We start from the raw sequence: 16,705 nt of genomic DNA, 5'->3' as shown, positions 1-16,705 counted from the left end.
CAGTGTCTACATTTAATGTCTGAAATGTATGACTCAGTATTTATAATATATAATAATAATTATAGTAACTGCAAAGCCTTGATAACTCTGGGTTTGGTTCTTCTATTCATGCATTTTTTACACTGCATGTATCTGGCATAGTGCACATTTTCTACTTTAAGACTAGACTTCTATTGTGTATACAAATATATACACCTGTATGTTTCTGTCAGAACTTCTTGGGCCAGCCCAGTCTAACTTAAAATGTCGGGCCAGTTTAAATATCTGATATATTTCAAATAGTTACTTAGGAATTAGCTGTCATTTTTGGCCCACTGTTTGCTGAAGCTCTTTGCGTGATGCTCTGTGCGGCTATGTGATTGTATTGACTTATCTGATTGGAGATTTGCTCCAGTGGACCTGAATTTGATGCATAGGTCGCACCTGAGCAGCTATGTAATCTTGTGTTGTTATTCTAGCAGGTCTTAGCTTAACACACAAGCCCTCCAGCCTGACCTGAGCTGTATTTGTCAAACAAGGTTAATCACAGCAGGCACATAAAGAAGGGACGGCTGATGGTTTAGTGAAGCCGCTGATCTGCAGATGTTCTCCTTGGTCAGCATTATCTGTTTATAAGCTGATTTTCTTTATAAGTATTACCTCTTTGAAAATTAAAATGGATGAAGAAAAACAGTGGAAATCTACATCAATGTAACCATCATGTTCAAGAATTTCAAACAATTAAAAAAAAAAACTTTAATGTCTCTAAGAGGAATCGGCAGCATTTGCATTTTAAAATAAGACAATTGATAACTTCTGCATTTTCTTTACATGCAATTCTAAATACAGATGTCTTTTTTACAAATGGACATTTGTCATGAACAAGGCCAAGGGTCCTGTTGTGAAAGTCCCAGAGAAAATGGAGAGGTGTTGTTTTTCTGTCTGCTGTCTCTAATAATATCTCTGTGAGTCAATGAGCAGCATGGGAGCTCATGTGTTACAACACTGTGCAGAGAGGCCGGGGGCCAGGGCTTCAAACGCTTGACGTTCTGCTTCATAAAGGCTTTGTCTCCTGGGATGACCCCAAGTTGAGAAGCTCATCGTGCTGTACAGGAAAGGCCTGAGAAATCAAAGAGCCAGGCGAGCATTATGGCCACGAATCATTAGTGAACGGAGGAAAGACGAGGTCATTTGCAAGACAGGCTGCCTTACCGTGACGCTACTGTCATTGAAAAAAGTATGGAGCTGCTATTTTGGTGGGTTTTCTTGCTTGTTTTCAAAGTAATGTTCTTGATGAGTTGTGTTTGTGCTTGCTGAAAACCCTTTGACATCATTTTAAAAAAACGTGGCATAAAATCTTTATTTTGCTTCTTTTTCCGAGTGCCTGGTTTTAATGGCATGTTTTCCTTGTTCCCTGCAGAGCTCCATCTATACCTTTTGTGTCTGACCCCACTGGTGACATCTTGCATTCATAACAGCTTCCTAACTCTCCTGTTGGCTTTGAACAAACACCACCAGTGGCGTGGGGCAGCTTCCGTCCATTCTCTGATAAATCAAATGCTGGGTCCATTGGTGCAGATGTTTGCTGAATGGAGCAGACGGCAACCCACCGGCCTTAGAAGTGCCTGGTGGGGTGGTGGTGGACCTCGTAAATCACTTCATAATGGATCATTTAGGAAGTCAATAAATGGACAGGGAGACCGTCTGCACAATAGGCCCAGTGCTTCACTTATCACCTAACGTGTGTCTTCCTTGGCCTTGAAGGTCAGAGGTCAACCTGGCTTTGGGATAGGTCATAATCCGGTGGGTTGTGTGTTGGTATGTGAGTGTGTCTGTGGTTGATGCTGTCACTGCCTGAGCCTTTAGGTGTGTTTATGGACATAGAAGACGTCAAAATGAGCCTGATTCTCTAGAAAACATAAATATAGAAAAAGGAATGATTTGAAGAAAATAATTCCTTCTGTAAAAGCCAAAACTAATGTTCCGCCTCACGGGCAAGTTGGTTTTATTTATTTTTTCAAATGTGACCTAATACAAATGTATCACGGCTCTTGCCCAGCTGCAGTGATGTATTTTGATGTTCTGCATAAAATGTCCATCAGCAGCCTCATGCACACCATAAACCGTAATACCTTTTGTATTAGCTGAGAGGCCACAGGGGGGAAATGTGAACCATGTGTTCTGTTGTTTATGTGGAGGACTCTGATTGGTTTACCTGGCTTGTTTTTAATAACTGTCCCCAGATACGGTGGGCAGGGAGGCAAGGTTCAGCACGGGCCGGTCATAACAGATGTTCCAGATGCAGGTGAGTGTCAAATGATGCCTCAGGTTGCATTATCATCCATCCTCTGCCTCTTCATACTTCACTGGCAAGTCCTTGGCACCGTTGCTCCTGGAGCCTGAAACATCTGGGTACATGAATGTAACTGGGCTTAAGCAGCTTGCTCTTTTCCTCTGTGTGAAATGAAGGGTACATGAAAGTATTGTGCTTGAAAATGGCCTAGGCCTGTTGAAAACATGCCAGAGCCTATTAAGGTGCATGTGTAGAAATGTAAGGTGGAAAATATTTTCCAATACAGGCACCACACTGACAATACTAGTTGGTATTGAGGTGCAGTTCATTATATGTCCTCTAGTAGGCGCAATTTCTCTGATTGCCACTTTGAAAGTTTGCAAGGATTTGTCACATCTGTAATCTCACCCTATTTATATATATCTTTTTTCATTTAAATTCAGTAGAGCTAAGCTTCATTAATGTGCCAGAGGCAAAGAATCTCCTGTGTGCTTACTTGAATAGGCTCCTACAGGCTGCAGGGCAGGGTTACAAAATGAGGGCGGCCTCAGGCTTCAATGTCAAGTCTCCCCAGACTGATGCATATGACACCAGGGACACTATTTATTAAAGAGTGCAACATGTGAAGAACATTTTCATCGCTGGATATGGTTTCATTCAAAATTGTACAACTCAGCGCAGGCGATGAGAAGAAAAGAGAAGACTGTTTCTTTATGTATACAAATATAAGATACTTCTAATCTACTTTATTTAAGTACTTGAATTCAAGTCTGCTTTGCACTTCTCTGAACTTTTTAACCTCACTTCAGAGGCAACTATTAGTGTGTTTACAGATGAGATTGAACATGCAAGACTAGCATGTAAACAATACATTGTTATAACATTTAAATTTAATTAAAGTACCCAAGCTAAAACTAGGTCCACTTTGACTCAGTTATAATAATTCAATATGATAGAATAGGTCTCTCAGGGGGCATTTTTCTAAGTACTTTTGATACATATTAACAAAATATTTTTAAATACCTTCACTCAAATTTCATTTTCATTGCAGAGCTATTGTGGAACTTTTTTATGTTGCAATATTACTTTTTTTTTTTTTTTTACCCAATTACAGGATCTGAATACTTCCTGAACTGCTTTATTGTAACCGCACTGTGCTGTTTATTGGTGGAAATCATGTCCATAATAATTTGTACTAGTATTAATCACTATGAATTTAATTAAATGACTTTGTTACTGAAATAACTGTCGGTTGTTTCCTAATTGCGGTTGACAGTTATCTTGTAGCCTACTAAATAGGCCTACAATGTGCATTGGCAGTCTCACTGATGTTTCCTCTGGGTTGTGAAAGCTAACTTTAGTCCACATATCGATTTTAACCCATCTTTCCTCGAGTGTCACCCTTTCCCAACCCCCACGAGCCCCGGCGGTGCACGAGTTAACCCGAATTTTGGTCTCGCGGTGCTTCCGGACTTCCGGCTGGGTGCTCCTCAGCACCTGCAGGCCGGCGACGGTGCACACCAGGCAGCTTGCTGACCAGAGTACACCGGGACACGAAACACCGAACACACTGAGTAGGCGAGTACCGCATTAAAAAAGAAATACAATTATATTTGTATTATTCGTTATTTGGCCTAATTATGACTCGACGTGAGAAACACCATTTTATTAAGTTACCTGACAGCCTGTTGGAGATAGAGAACCAGCCAGTGAAATACAAAATGTAAAATAGTAACTACGCAGCTAATGTTTCCGATATAAAGTAAAAGCTTTAGTCGCCACCCAAACAAACAAAACAATTCCACAACCAATTAGTCGCGTTTAAATGAGTGGAAACATTATTTAACCTTTGACACCTTTACACGCCATTAAACAGTCAGAGGTCAGGAGCCCTCGGGCATCCTCTTCCTCCTGCTCTCCTCTCAGTGGCAGCACAGTTCAAGGAGAAAAAATACATTATTGAAATGAATCATTAGGATGCGTTTCCCTTTGTATCGTGACAGGCACAAATCCCACAGCAGACTTTTTTTTCCAACGAGATTAACCTTGACAACAAAGCATTCCTCATAGGACTTCAAATAGGAGGTGGAAATGGCTGCACAGATAGGAGATGGTGACATTCTTAAAATATCAGCCAACTGTCCCATTAAATGTGAGCAATGATATCCTTGTGGGAGAGGGGAAATGTAATTGTTGTCTCTTTAGTTTGTGTGACATGATGACATGGGTTCCTATTTTTTTGGCAGGAAGTTTTTGAAAACACAAGTTTCTGAACTTTTATTATATACATTTTTTATCACAAATGTATGATAACAAATGCCTGTTAAATGTCCAATAACTCATATTTCAATTACATACAATTATTAAGTTCCCCAAATAGTTTTAAGCACTCACTGTTTTTTTTTTCTGATAAAAAATCTTTTAAGTCTTTTACTGCAGCAATAGAGATTTTAATGGCCTGTTGCTACACATGTTAACACAAAATTGCAGTCTATAGTGTGACGGCAGCTACTTAAATTGGTTCATCGAAACTAAGAGGGAAGTGTGTGTAGAAGTAGGAAGTATGGTCAACAAGTTTAAGGGAGTAGGTCTCATTTTCAACACTGCAGGGACACAAATGAAATGCAGGGTTTTGGGGTCCACCGCCTCAAAATTTTGAGCATGAAAAACTATATTTCCTGCATTCTGGTGAATTTTTGGACACCAGTTTGTTTCTTTTCTGCATTAATGTATGGTGTAAATGTGTTTATTCTGTCAAAAATAAAAATCCTGTACTACTTAAATGTTTTTTGCACTTGTTCTAAGTATTGAGGGGCACATGTCTCCCACGTGCCCCACACCCTGAAATCTACACCTAATAATGAGTGTATTTATGTGTGTACGTATATGCTTTTTTTTCATAGAACCAGGTGCAGATTTCAACATTTGACCTATAGTGCGGTCTAATGTTTAGACAGCCTCCAAATCCTGACTTCCAATGACTGCAGGACATACCAACCCAATTCAGCAGGGCAAATCCGGTCGGAGAAACCAGAACAATGCTATCAGTGAGGTAAGCTTTTTTTAACCCTCCCCCTTCAGCCGACACCAGCCGACAGAGCTTTGAATGGAAGATCTGCTCAAAGACAGCATTTTTTTTATGAATTACAAGAATTTAATGTTTATTTTACAGATACAGAACAGTTTTTCTGCTTCATTTATTTACTTTGAATTGCTGCAAGTCAGTGCCATGGTACAAGCTTCTCAGAGCGGCTCAAGATGTTCAGAACGTTTCAAAATCAAATCTCTTATTTCTTTTTTTTTCCTCAAACAAAAACATTTGGATGTGTTTCGACACCCTCTCTGATGAGCTCAACATGCAAACATCTCGTCTACCTAGGAGGTTGATGGACTATATAACATATGGCTTTTTTGAAAGCAATAAAAACAAGGCAAATCAAAAAGTGCATCCAACACAAAAAAAGAATTCAATTCCAGTCTGTGATCAAAGGTATTGTCCATGTTAAGGAGAGGTCCCACCTGTCTCCTCTGTTTGCTGGCTCAATGTCTGCACCGCTCAGGTAGGAGGTGCCCTGGTGTGAAGCTATTGCCATTTAGGTTCAAAGGTCAAAGCTGACCTCTTCAAGGACTCCAAGCAGGTGCCTCTGCTTAACGCAGAGATGCATTTCCTTTAAATAAATACGGCAAGGTTTATCCAGCAGAGTTTCAGCCCGTGAACGCACCCCACAGGTTGCGTAAGCCATCAATAGACAGGACTGTGTTGCCTTTCCTGCCTATTTCCATTCCCACAGTGCTCAGCGCCGTTGGCCCCGGAGGACAGCAGTCATTATCTGGGCCCGTAGTCATAGTTAGAGGGGCCACTTGTGGCTGAGTACATGTTAGCTGTGGCTGGGTTCATGTGGTGGTGGTACGTGTGTCCTCTGATACTGGGTAAAGGATAGGGCGATGGCCTGGTCTTAGCTCCCAGGTAGTGTTCATAGGTGGTGGGGTACTTATAAGGGTGGTGGTGCAGGGTGTCCGGGGGTAGACCGTGGGGGTCTGCCCGAAGGTCGTGGGGAGGGCTGGGTCGGCCACTGGTGAGTGGGACGGCGTGGAGGCCTCCCGGGACAGGCAAGGCAGGGCTGAGGACGCGGGACATCAGCTGGTGAGCCGGGTCGGCGTGTATGGGCGTGCCGCTGGGGTCTCGCTCGTACTCCCGCCTACTGTCCTCTGTGCAGGATGAGACATGAGAACAGTTAGAGCTAGCCAGTGTGTTGTGCATACTTTGTACCAGCAGGTTATGTATATTTTCCTAAAGTGTGCGTGTGTGTGTGTGTGTGTGTGTGTGTGTTCTGCAATCCAAACTATAGGTTATGACAAGTACAGGTTTCTAAATGGGCATAATCATAATAATACCCGTACTTTTGGGTTAGATCCAGTAACATTTTGCACTGTACACTGATATATAATAAATCTCATTTCACATTTGTAATACCCCCAAAATATGCATATTTATTAAAATATTTGCAACATGACAGCAGTGTTAAGATCACTAGATACTAAAAGTCTGCATTGAAATTCTGAAAAATGTAAATATTAGCATAAAGTACTGTTAAAAAATATTCATACATATATAATTATGCATTTCAAAATGTTGGAAAATACATTTTAACGTGGGCTTCCCAAAAGAAAATATTGTTTAAAAAATTTCTTCAGCTATATAAGGAGCTTTTTTAAGCCAAGATGAAACTGAAATTATTATTATGGAGCTCATGGATAAAATAATCTTGTCAAGAAAGTCTAGTTTTCATTGCAGATTTTACTGTGTGAGGAAGCTGGGCTCAGTTACAGCATAAGAACCTCTTTCATGTCGGCACTGGGTGACATTGAGTGGCTGATATTTGATGTTTAATTAAAAGCCAGTATTGGCCCGATGCTGTGAATGCACCACTGTGCTTAAATTAAAGATACAAAATGGCAAATTAAGGTGAAATATGCCAACAGTTGAAAGAAAAACATTTTTTCTAAAGGCTGGATAACTTAGTGTGACAGTGTTTCATGTTTGATAGCAGGCGTGAATTCTGAAATGAAACAAACAGCGAGCTGCAGACCTTTCTCTGTGCCGTTCTGCTGAGGGGGAGATGACATTGGGTTTCTTGTTCTGGCAAAGGCACTCATTATTGGCAGAGAGCCTGGCCTGTGATTCCTGGGCCTGGAGCAGGGAGAATGGATTCAGTTACATACTCATTTAATGAATGTCAAGGGCACAGTTTCTTTATTATATATTAAAATGATGAATGCACTTTTTAAGAGTTTACACTGTTGCATGTAATGAGCATTTATACATTGACAGGCCCCCAATTTTACAGTGAATGAAACGGGAAGCCACCCATTACGTGACTCAGATTGTCCTGTTCTATAACATAATCAAATATCCTATAAACATCAGCGTTAATGTTTCAGTTAATGCTCTTAAGAGAAGGGAGAAAGTCATTTGCAGAGCTGGATGAGCAGCATTTGGGATTTGCATTGAGCCGGAGTATATTAGATGGGTGGGGTTTACTTTATTGTTATAATTACGAGAGCGTCTGGTAGTTTGTCAATGACAAAAACACAGCAGATTGACTTTCAAACAATGTCCAGTGGTTTCTAAACTTCACTTAGGTGTGTTTTTATGAGGCAGACTCCACCCATCTGGCACCTGTGACATAAAACAAACAACAAAACTATTTTGCAAATGCTCCCTGACCCGGCCGGCTCTGTTGCACATTTTACACCATGTGGAGTCATGCCAATGAGACTGTATTGTTTGAGTGTAAACACTCACCAGTCCTCTGGGTCACAATCCCTGAAGCCCTTCGCAAAGGGATTGCTGGCTATCTTCAGCTGTGTGATCTGAAATCCAGAGCACAACATCAAATAAACCTCAGTGCTGCATAAAGTAGTCATACACAGTGTCATTTCCATTTCTATAAGTCATCACATTTGATTTTTATTAGAAAGGTCAGCAGTGATAGACGAGCATGATGGACTAGCTATTTTAGATGGAAAATCCCCCGTCTTTGAAAAAATCCATTTGAACAACACTGCTGTTTTTAATAAAATATATGAGTAAACAGTTGCATATTGTGCAGGACTATGGCCAGCAAATTCATACAACTGCCAGGTTAATACAGAGCTTTTAGTGTTGTAGACTACATTTATTTGAGCTTTCTTCTAACATTTACAGCTGCATATGGTCTCATTTGTAAATTCCCATACACGCACAGCAGCACTTATAAAAACATATCCATAATCATAACCTGTAAGCGTTTCTAACCACCATTATCATCATTTTACAACGTTTTAAATTCAATTGTTATTTTGGGTCACTTTGTCCCAATTTCATGAGTCACATTATAAAGGTCACAAATTACCCACTGCAACTAGATGATGCTATGAGGGCTTAAATGTAAAAGTACTTAAAACTTTAGAAAATCTGTCACATTTAGCATCAACCAGGACAAAATGATTTCATCCACCGTCTGATCACCGTTTGGCCACAGTAGTATTACAGTAACAATAATGCACCGACTCCCACACTCTTCTCACTCACTTCTAAATTACTGATAGGAACTGAATTTTATTCTAATGTTTCACTTGTTACGAGTCGCTCTGAATAAGCACTGAATGCACAGATGTGTAAATCTGAACAGACGCCGATCCTGATGGAAAACAGCAGGGGCGACGCAGAAAAAAAGAAGCACAGTTGTGGCGCAGAGCAGAGGCAACATTTACGCGCAAAAAGCGCGCAGTGCAAGAGACTGTGGTAGGCTTATACACAACTGATCACAACTGATTACTTAGTTGATGCATTTGCACAGTGTAGCAGTCATAAAAACGAGTTTATAATCTCCATTAATTGATTAATATTTCCGTTGAACGTGGCTTTACCATAGGACCACCATATGTTAGTAAGTATCACGGCTGCACGCATAATGTCCGAACATAATGTCCATCTTATGTTACAGCCTATTTTTATACCTTTACAATCAGGTCACATTCCGCATAGCTGCTGTTAGTTTCTGCACATCGTACCATGTAGGTTACACACAAGGTGATGAATGCTTCTTACCCGGTGGTTCTGGTAGGCTGTGACCGCCGTGAAGCGGGTTTCCTCAAAAACAAAGGTTTTGTAATTCTCCTCGGCATATTTCTCGCTGTCCTTGCGGGGGTCCACATAAACCACATGAAACCTGGGCTGGTAGCGGTGCATGGAGTTCAGGATGATCTGTAAGAACCAGAGGATTCATCAGCACTTATATAGAATTATGATGCAACATTACACTGAAAGATTGAAGGCGTAACTCCACACGTCAGACTATTTTCGATCATATTATGAGGCTGTATAAATAAATAATGGTTGGATAAAATAAAATAATATACAATAAAATATCTCAAAGACCAAACGAAGTATTCAGTTACTTAAACCTATTTAATCATACAATATGTATATATAAAAAATCAAATGAATAAATATTAAAATCTTGTCCAACATTTCCAGGTTACGCATTTGTGGATATACTGGTTTGGTAAATGTCATTAAATGCATAAATAACCTGACGCTCGCAATATATGTGCAGGCGTGTGATTACAGTCATGTGAAACTGTTACATTTATCTAAATAAATAAAGGCCACGGAGCATTAGTCGTTAAATAATCGTTTCAAAAATATCCCCAGTCCCATTCAGCAGTCCTGCATGCATCACTCTTTTCACTATTTGCTAAAATACACCCCCAGAAAATCGAAAATCTCCCTTTTCTCTCTGATTTCACAACTCGATGCACGGAAACACTCAGACACAGTGGAAGATCATGTGGGAAAGGCTGAAATAATTTCCAGTGGTGAAATATTCCACTTCCTTGCCGTCATTTTTGGAGTAAAGCCTGATGTACAATGCCATTTCTGTGGATTGAAAATAGGCATTTGGCATCATCTGACTATTAGTCAGAATATCAAGGTTTATTACTCTTAAATCACTTGTATCAATCAGTGTGAGGGCGAATAAAATTGCTCAGTCTCTCCTTCATGGTAGGAACCTCTCTGCTGGGACTAAATGGTGAATTTACAGTTCATGTAGTCACCAGTTTATGATGTCTGTGACCCCTTAATGTGTCGGTTAATCTCACACTCTGGTGCTAAATAATGCACATCAGTACTATCCTTACACTCAAGTAAATTGCTGTATATTTTATAATTATTTGCATCGTGATTTTTTTTTGAAGCTGTTGGTACGGGACGACTTTGGTAACCTACTTAAGTTTCTGTTAGTGTTTTTTTTTTTGCATGCATGCATTTATTTCCAGTCATGCACTCACATGGCCGTTGTCATCCAGCAGGTTGTTGGTGAGCTTGAGTTTATCAAAGGAAACAATCTGCTTCATCCACTGGGCGCCTTTGGCCGGAGAGTCCGGGTGGTAGTGGACCCTGCCCGGTGTGGCGGGGTCAGCTTTACCGGCAACCAGCCACGAGGAGCTGTGGAAAGCATACCTGAGACATAGAAAAAAAAGTTCATTAGACACAACGCTCCCACTGTCCGACATTATTAATTTGAATAAAAGTCTGCTGCGCGCAAACTGCGGTTATTAAAAATTACAATAATTCAATATGATATTGAGTAGGCTATATCTCTGTAATGCCAACTTGTAGACCACAACATATTTCGCAGATAAAATAAAATAAATTTAAAATAGAATAAAATAAAATAAAATAATACGAGAATAAGCAGTTAATAGTGGAAAGATTAGAATAAATATATACAAAGACAATTCTTACATATATTTATGTACACTAGTGTTTTTTTCTTTTGCTTTAACACAGCAAAGTGTGTGTCGTGCAGCTCAGTTAATGCCTGCGGACTATTACAATGTTTTACAGCCCTGTAGTGACAGATATGTATTGCAGTTGTCTGAAGACATCCAAAAAAGTTACCTGTAACGTTTGTCGTCTACTGGCAGGAAGTCCATCAGGAGCATGTAGTCTGCCATGGGATCCATCCCAAATATTTTCACTTGGAAAGTTGGAAACATTCTCCTGTGAAAGAAGAAACACGAGGCAACTGTTAAAACTAGGCTTTTAAACGTTGCTATTGCTGCACAGTGAGTTTTGAAGTCCTATTTTCTAAAAGTGTATGCTCTCTGTGGGTGTGAACGGTGGTGATCAAGTGTTTGAATTATATGGAATTCGTTAGAGGAGCCAACACATGATATTGCCACAGTATTTTTCACAAAGCCAGCATGTTTGCAGAGATATTCATCTCCAGGCCTACAGAGCTTAATTTGGCCCGTGCTTGAGGCAACAAGAAGACAGAAGCTTCGAGCTATTGGAAATGACGTGATCGAGGCCGTGCGTAACCAGATAAAACTCTCCCTCCTCTGATTTAAGCTTTGGGTTTGTTGCCTTTTAGCTCCGGGTTTGTAACTTCTGGCAGGACGCTTTAACTTCTCTTCTACTGTTTTTATGAGTTCCAGACACACGAAGGCCTACACACGTGTAGTGGAAATACTTACACACGCGCAGACGTTATTTGGGTAGGCGAGGTGTGGCACTTATCGAGCTCACTTTTAAATTTAGTTTGTAAGTTTGTACCAATAGGACTAAGAGGAAAAAATATCCAAAGCTGCAGCCTACTTGTGTGGAAAAAAAGAAACAAGATGCACTGGTCTGTGCACGCTGAGATAATGGTGACCTGGATTCATTTATTAACAAACACTTTTTTACTCTGAGCCCCAGAATTCAAGATTGAATCACTTGTGGAAGTTTTGCTGTTAGTTTTGGTTCTATAGATGCAGCGGCTGAGTCTGCACCCATGACCACAAACATTTATTTTTTCCTCCACCTCATAGGTTACTTTGCAGGGTAGATCCATATCCCTCAAGAAAAAGGGTTGAAAGTTGAGTAATCCGCCGAGTCAGTGAAAGGGATCCTAAAATCAACGCTCAATTAACGTCAGTGTTGTGGCTAGGTGAGGCTGAAGGAGCTTCTAAAGTGCTCTGCTGCAGATCTCCTTTCTCCTGTCAGACAGCGCGGAGCGGGGGGACTCCAGCCTCACTTTCAGGATTAAATCAATTATGTCATGCCTCTTTATATTAGGCCTATAATACAGAAAACACCAGGACGGCATTTGGAGACGCTTTTACGCGCCATAATTACTAGTTGAAAATAATAGCATACTGAATATTAGTGTAATGTTTTACTGGCTCTCCAAAGGGGTCAGAGGTCAGCGCTGGTGAGAATATTGTCCTGCCTACAGATCCACGCAGATGACAGGATAAAGTCTAAATTCTGAATAAAAAATGGCCACTTTAAATTTGTTTAAAGTCTGCAAATTAAAACGGCAAAATCGATCAATCAGATTTCTTGACATATTCTTTTTTTTAATTAATAGCCAAATCTAAAGCAGATTTTTGTCTTCATGCAATTTATGTAACCACAACAGATTTTTGTGAGACTACAGGAAAGGGAGGGACGCAGACAGACACTCCTGTAATGAGGAAATAAGAAAAGTTATAAACACGTGTTGAGGCCCGACCAAAAACAAGACTGCAACACTATAATCAGATGATCTTCCTTCACCTGCACTTAAAGACTCCCATAGATTAAAGACCATAATGTTCCGTAAAACAGCGGTGCGTAAAATTGAGTCTGGCGGTGAAGGAAAGCAGCCGAGAGCCACGGTTATCCTTATTGGATCTATAAAACGCAGCAGGATCCCATCAACGTGGTGTTTACAGCTGACACATACACACACACACACAAAACACAACACGCACATCCACCTACAAGCTTCCATGTGTTTGACCTCGTCTTTAAAACATCTCCACCACTGCTCACCTACACTACTAGCTTATAATGAAATATATTTTATAAAGCCAAATAGTCCTATGTGTTCATACTTTAATTTATCAAATAGATAAACATTTGAGGGCTTTATATGCAACATGCATTATGCTTAATGATAACTATTGCAATGCTTTACGCTTGTACCAGTCTGGACCCAAAAATGTGTCATTTAAAGTCGAAGGAAAACAAAATACAACTGAAAAACGAAAAGTTAAAAAACAACAAAAACTGGTTCATTATGAACTCCAGAAGAAAACAATAAATACTGTATTTTTTTTTTTAATGAAATCCCATTTGGTGGTTGCTATTTGCATTGGAATCTGCTGTCAAATAAAAATAAATATAAATATCTATCCTACATATTTTATTTGCGCCCTCAGCATAAATGTTACAAATATTTATATTTTACAAAAACGTCTTTTGATGACACGGTTCTTCCTTTAAGGCAGGATATTAAATAAAATTATTTGTTAGGATAAGGCATATCTACTGTTTATTATTTGTCCGGTCTACACAAATGTGCGTAAGGAGGACAGAAACTCTGCAGCCTCTGGCCCATTCGTGCTCACCTGCCAGCCTTGGTGACGATCATCTCCGTCCCCAGCTGATTAAATTCGTCCCATAAAGCTTTCATCTCCAGCTGGACGTTAATGTTGGCCACTTTGGGGTTCTTCTTCACTATAGTTTTGCCGTTCGGTGTGGAGTTGGCGGACGATGAGGAGCAGTTGGGAGTCCCGCTGTCACTCGGCGGGGCCTGGCCCGGGTTAGTCCCCGGGTAGTTGTAGTTGTGCTGGGCGGCCGGGCAGGGCTCGAAGTGGGACTCATGTTGGCTGTAGGGGTCCCCGGGGGACGGAGAGAGGTGGTAGCCCCCCGGCGTGTTGAGGCTGCTCAAGCTGCTCGTCGTGAAGGCTGCAACATCGCAAAAATGGGACAGCTGCGTCAGCCACGGACTGGATATGGCTGAAATCATCCCAAAAAACTGGATTTACTAAATATGCCGTGCACTGTAAGTCGATTATAACACAGACAGTAAAAACAGAAGCAGGATTCGGTGATCTCCAGATGAAGATGTCACGCATAAATACACCCCTTTTGGTTTAAAAGTTTCCGTCTCGGCTGCTCAGTAATCCCTGAGGTTGCATCCACTGCCAGCATGCTACAGTCTGCCTGATCTAAAATAGCGAACGTCCGAATGGTGACGAAATGTTTCCAAAAACGGCGGTGCTCGCGTAAAATCTCTGAACTTTTCACCAAATACGAGCTTCGGGTGCGTGTGATTGAGTTTTTGCTGCGGATCGATTGCGCTCTGAGCGGCCTCTGTTGTGCGCTGCTGCAGTGTGTTACACTGCAACCCAGTCTCCTCTCTTATCTGACGCAGAGGGCCTCCCCTTTGCGATAAAACCGGTTCTTATTTCTATTTAGATAAGGAACTGCAGGTAATGTGCCTTTTCCTCGCCTTGGGACGAGACTGATTGACAGAGAAGTGCGCCCCTTTTTAATGGTCTTTCCGGCACCCATTTAACTTTTGGATAAGGGTATCGCCCACATCACCCCCGTTAGCAAACAATAGAGGATCTGGCCGGCAGAGTGGAGTGTAAACGGTTTACAAGGTAAACACACATTGATTTGCATGAACAAACAAACAAGCAGCAGGTGACTGTTGCTTTCTTGTTATTGGACAAATAGATCTGCGGAATGGATATGCAACCCCCCTCCGAAGTGGATATGCTTATTATGGTCTGTTTTTACCATTAAGCACAGGGTGCCCGTGTAAACCCTCCTCCTCTTGGCTTCATTTTCAATGTATGTGATCCTGTCCACGAATTAAAATTGACTCTTTGTACTGCGCTTTGGGGATTTGGAAGGGAAACTTTTTTTCCACTCTGACTGCTTTGTATTCAGACTCGTCTCCCCTGATGGTGATCACCAGGGCTGATTTTGCATTATTTTTCCATACAGGGCCAACTGTGTCAGAATTACTTTTAAAAGTTATTTCATTCATGCATTCAAAACAACGCACCCATATGTGGTTTTGCGCTTTGTTTTCAATTGTGCGTTTTGAAAATGTCAATGTGTTGTGTAAATTCGGACATGCTACAGCAGCTCTATGGGCATCAACAAACTGATTTACCTTCCATTTCCCGGGTGACAGTGCTGTAGTGCATTTTAAAGGAACTGTGGTTGTGCAGGTCTGGCTTGTTCAGGCCGGTGCTCTGTTTGTCAAACGCGGCGTTTCCTGCTTGCTCTGCAGCCGAAATCAGAGAGGCAATACTGAAAGCATTAGCCTTTGGAGAGAGGGGACCGCCGTCGTCCATAGGCAAGGGAACGAGTCGCGGAAAGCCGTCCCTCCTCCTCCTCCTCCTCCGCTTTCCAACCGCGCAGAAAGCAGGAGAAGGCTGCGCACAATAGAGAGGAACATGCGCCAAAATGGGGTTTTCACATTCCGCCACCGGCGCTCCGTGGGTGCAAGAGTCTGGGGTAGACTGTTCTTAAAGTATTCCCACGGCTGCTGCGAAAACGCGAAAAGCTCCCCGGTGCACAGATTCAGTAGATGAACCCCTAAACAAGTCCTGGTGTCAAAACATCGTTCATCCGCGGAGAATAAAGAGAGCGAGCTTCCCTCGTTTCTCCTCCGGTCGGTGGCGGGGTGGTGTCATCTGAGTTCTGCCTTGAGGAGAAGCGACTACTGCTACGAGAATGTCAAAAGTGAGCGAGATCCACGCCTCCCCAGCACCACTAGGAAAAAAGTGTCTGCGCTCTGCACTGGATGTTTTATTTCAATAAGAGTGTCAGTCATTTGAATTCAACTCCAACGTCATTGCAATGTCCGGCTTCAAAGTGCGCCACTTTTCCAGTAAATTATGGGCCTATATATGCGTTTGCATATTTTAGCTGTCAAAGCCCAGATAGAGCTGCTCCTGCCCGGAGTCTGCCTGGAACACCAGGGGCTGCAGTGCGAGGATTTTACGCGAGGGTTCACTCTGAAAATACAGTTTGCTTTAAACATGTTGGAAAACATACATGAATAGAAGTTAATTCACATTCACACAGAGCAGTTTCAGATCTGTGTGTGTTCTCTAAATCAAGTAAAACAAAGAAATGAGAATATTGCTTTTAATTCAAGCAAAAAATATATATGGATCAAAGAGATGGATTTAAGTGAAAAGTCGCAGATATTTCACTTTATGTATGGAATAATTCATTTGGGTGACACCAGCCACATTAAAAGTTGTTTTTCTCATTTACACCTCCCATCTACCTGCACTCTTATTTAATTGTGTACTTTCCTAACAACAGTATACCACATTGCGCAGTTTCACGCCATTTTATTGTAGATTTACGCAGCTCCTTACTTCTTCTATACCTTACTACACACAGAAAGACAAATTTCTCCTGGCAGAGCGCCCTCTGTGCCATCAGTAAACACAAAGAATAAACACACGTGGCACTTCAGGCCGGAGCTGGACTTGACCTCTCCGCCTTGCGCCTCCAATATCGCCTCGTTGCTTCTCAGCTTATCGAGGTTCAGCTTTAATGTGCAGCCACCAAAGATGTGTTTTGCTGGAGCTGCT

The 16,705-nt window shown here is 41.4% G+C and overlaps 1 protein-coding gene across 2 annotated transcripts; it reads right to left on the bottom strand.

Annotated features, from left to right (window-relative positions):
- Nucleotides 1-5,454: 5,454 nt before the first annotated feature.
- Nucleotides 5,455-15,884, bottom strand: tbx1 (T-box transcription factor 1). Of its 2 annotated transcripts, none has more exons than XM_033618591.2 (8): nt 15,265-15,884; nt 13,703-14,093; nt 11,223-11,324; nt 10,610-10,781; nt 9,366-9,521; nt 8,079-8,146; nt 7,363-7,463; nt 5,455-6,481 (listed from the first exon to the last, which is right to left on the bottom strand). In XM_033618591.2, the coding sequence occupies exons 1-8, from the start codon at nt 15,446-15,448 to the stop codon at nt 6,099-6,101; spliced, it is 1,557 nt and encodes a 518-aa protein (XP_033474482.1). In that variant the 5' UTR covers nt 15,449-15,884; the 3' UTR covers nt 5,455-6,098. The 2 variants fall into 2 exon arrangements, with proteins under 2 accessions (XP_033474482.1, XP_033474483.1); XM_033618592.2 differs by having other exon boundaries at nt 13,703-14,042.
- Nucleotides 15,885-16,705: the final 821 nt, after the last annotated feature.

Source organism: Epinephelus lanceolatus, chromosome 9, assembly GCF_041903045.1.
Source record: "Epinephelus lanceolatus isolate andai-2023 chromosome 9, ASM4190304v1, whole genome shotgun sequence".
Classification (NCBI taxonomy): domain Eukaryota; kingdom Metazoa; phylum Chordata; class Actinopteri; order Perciformes; family Serranidae; genus Epinephelus; species Epinephelus lanceolatus.
This window is presented reverse-complemented; position numbering and strand designations above follow the sequence as displayed.

What these genes read in the sequence shown, in the direction of transcription:
- tbx1 (XM_033618591.2), bottom strand. Translation starts at nt 15,448, where the DNA reads ATGGACGACGGCGGTCCCCTCTCTCCAAAGGCTAATGCTTTCAGTATT. An exon ending in GATTGTGACCCAGAGGACTG is followed by an intron (nt 7,464 to 8,078) that starts GTGAGTGTTTAC and finishes TCCCTGCTCCAG; the next exon opens with GCCCAGGAATCACAGGCCAG. An exon ending in GCAGAACGGCACAGAGAAAG is followed by an intron (nt 6,482 to 7,362) that starts GTCTGCAGCTCG and finishes CATCCTGCACAG; the next exon opens with AGGACAGTAGGCGGGAGTAC.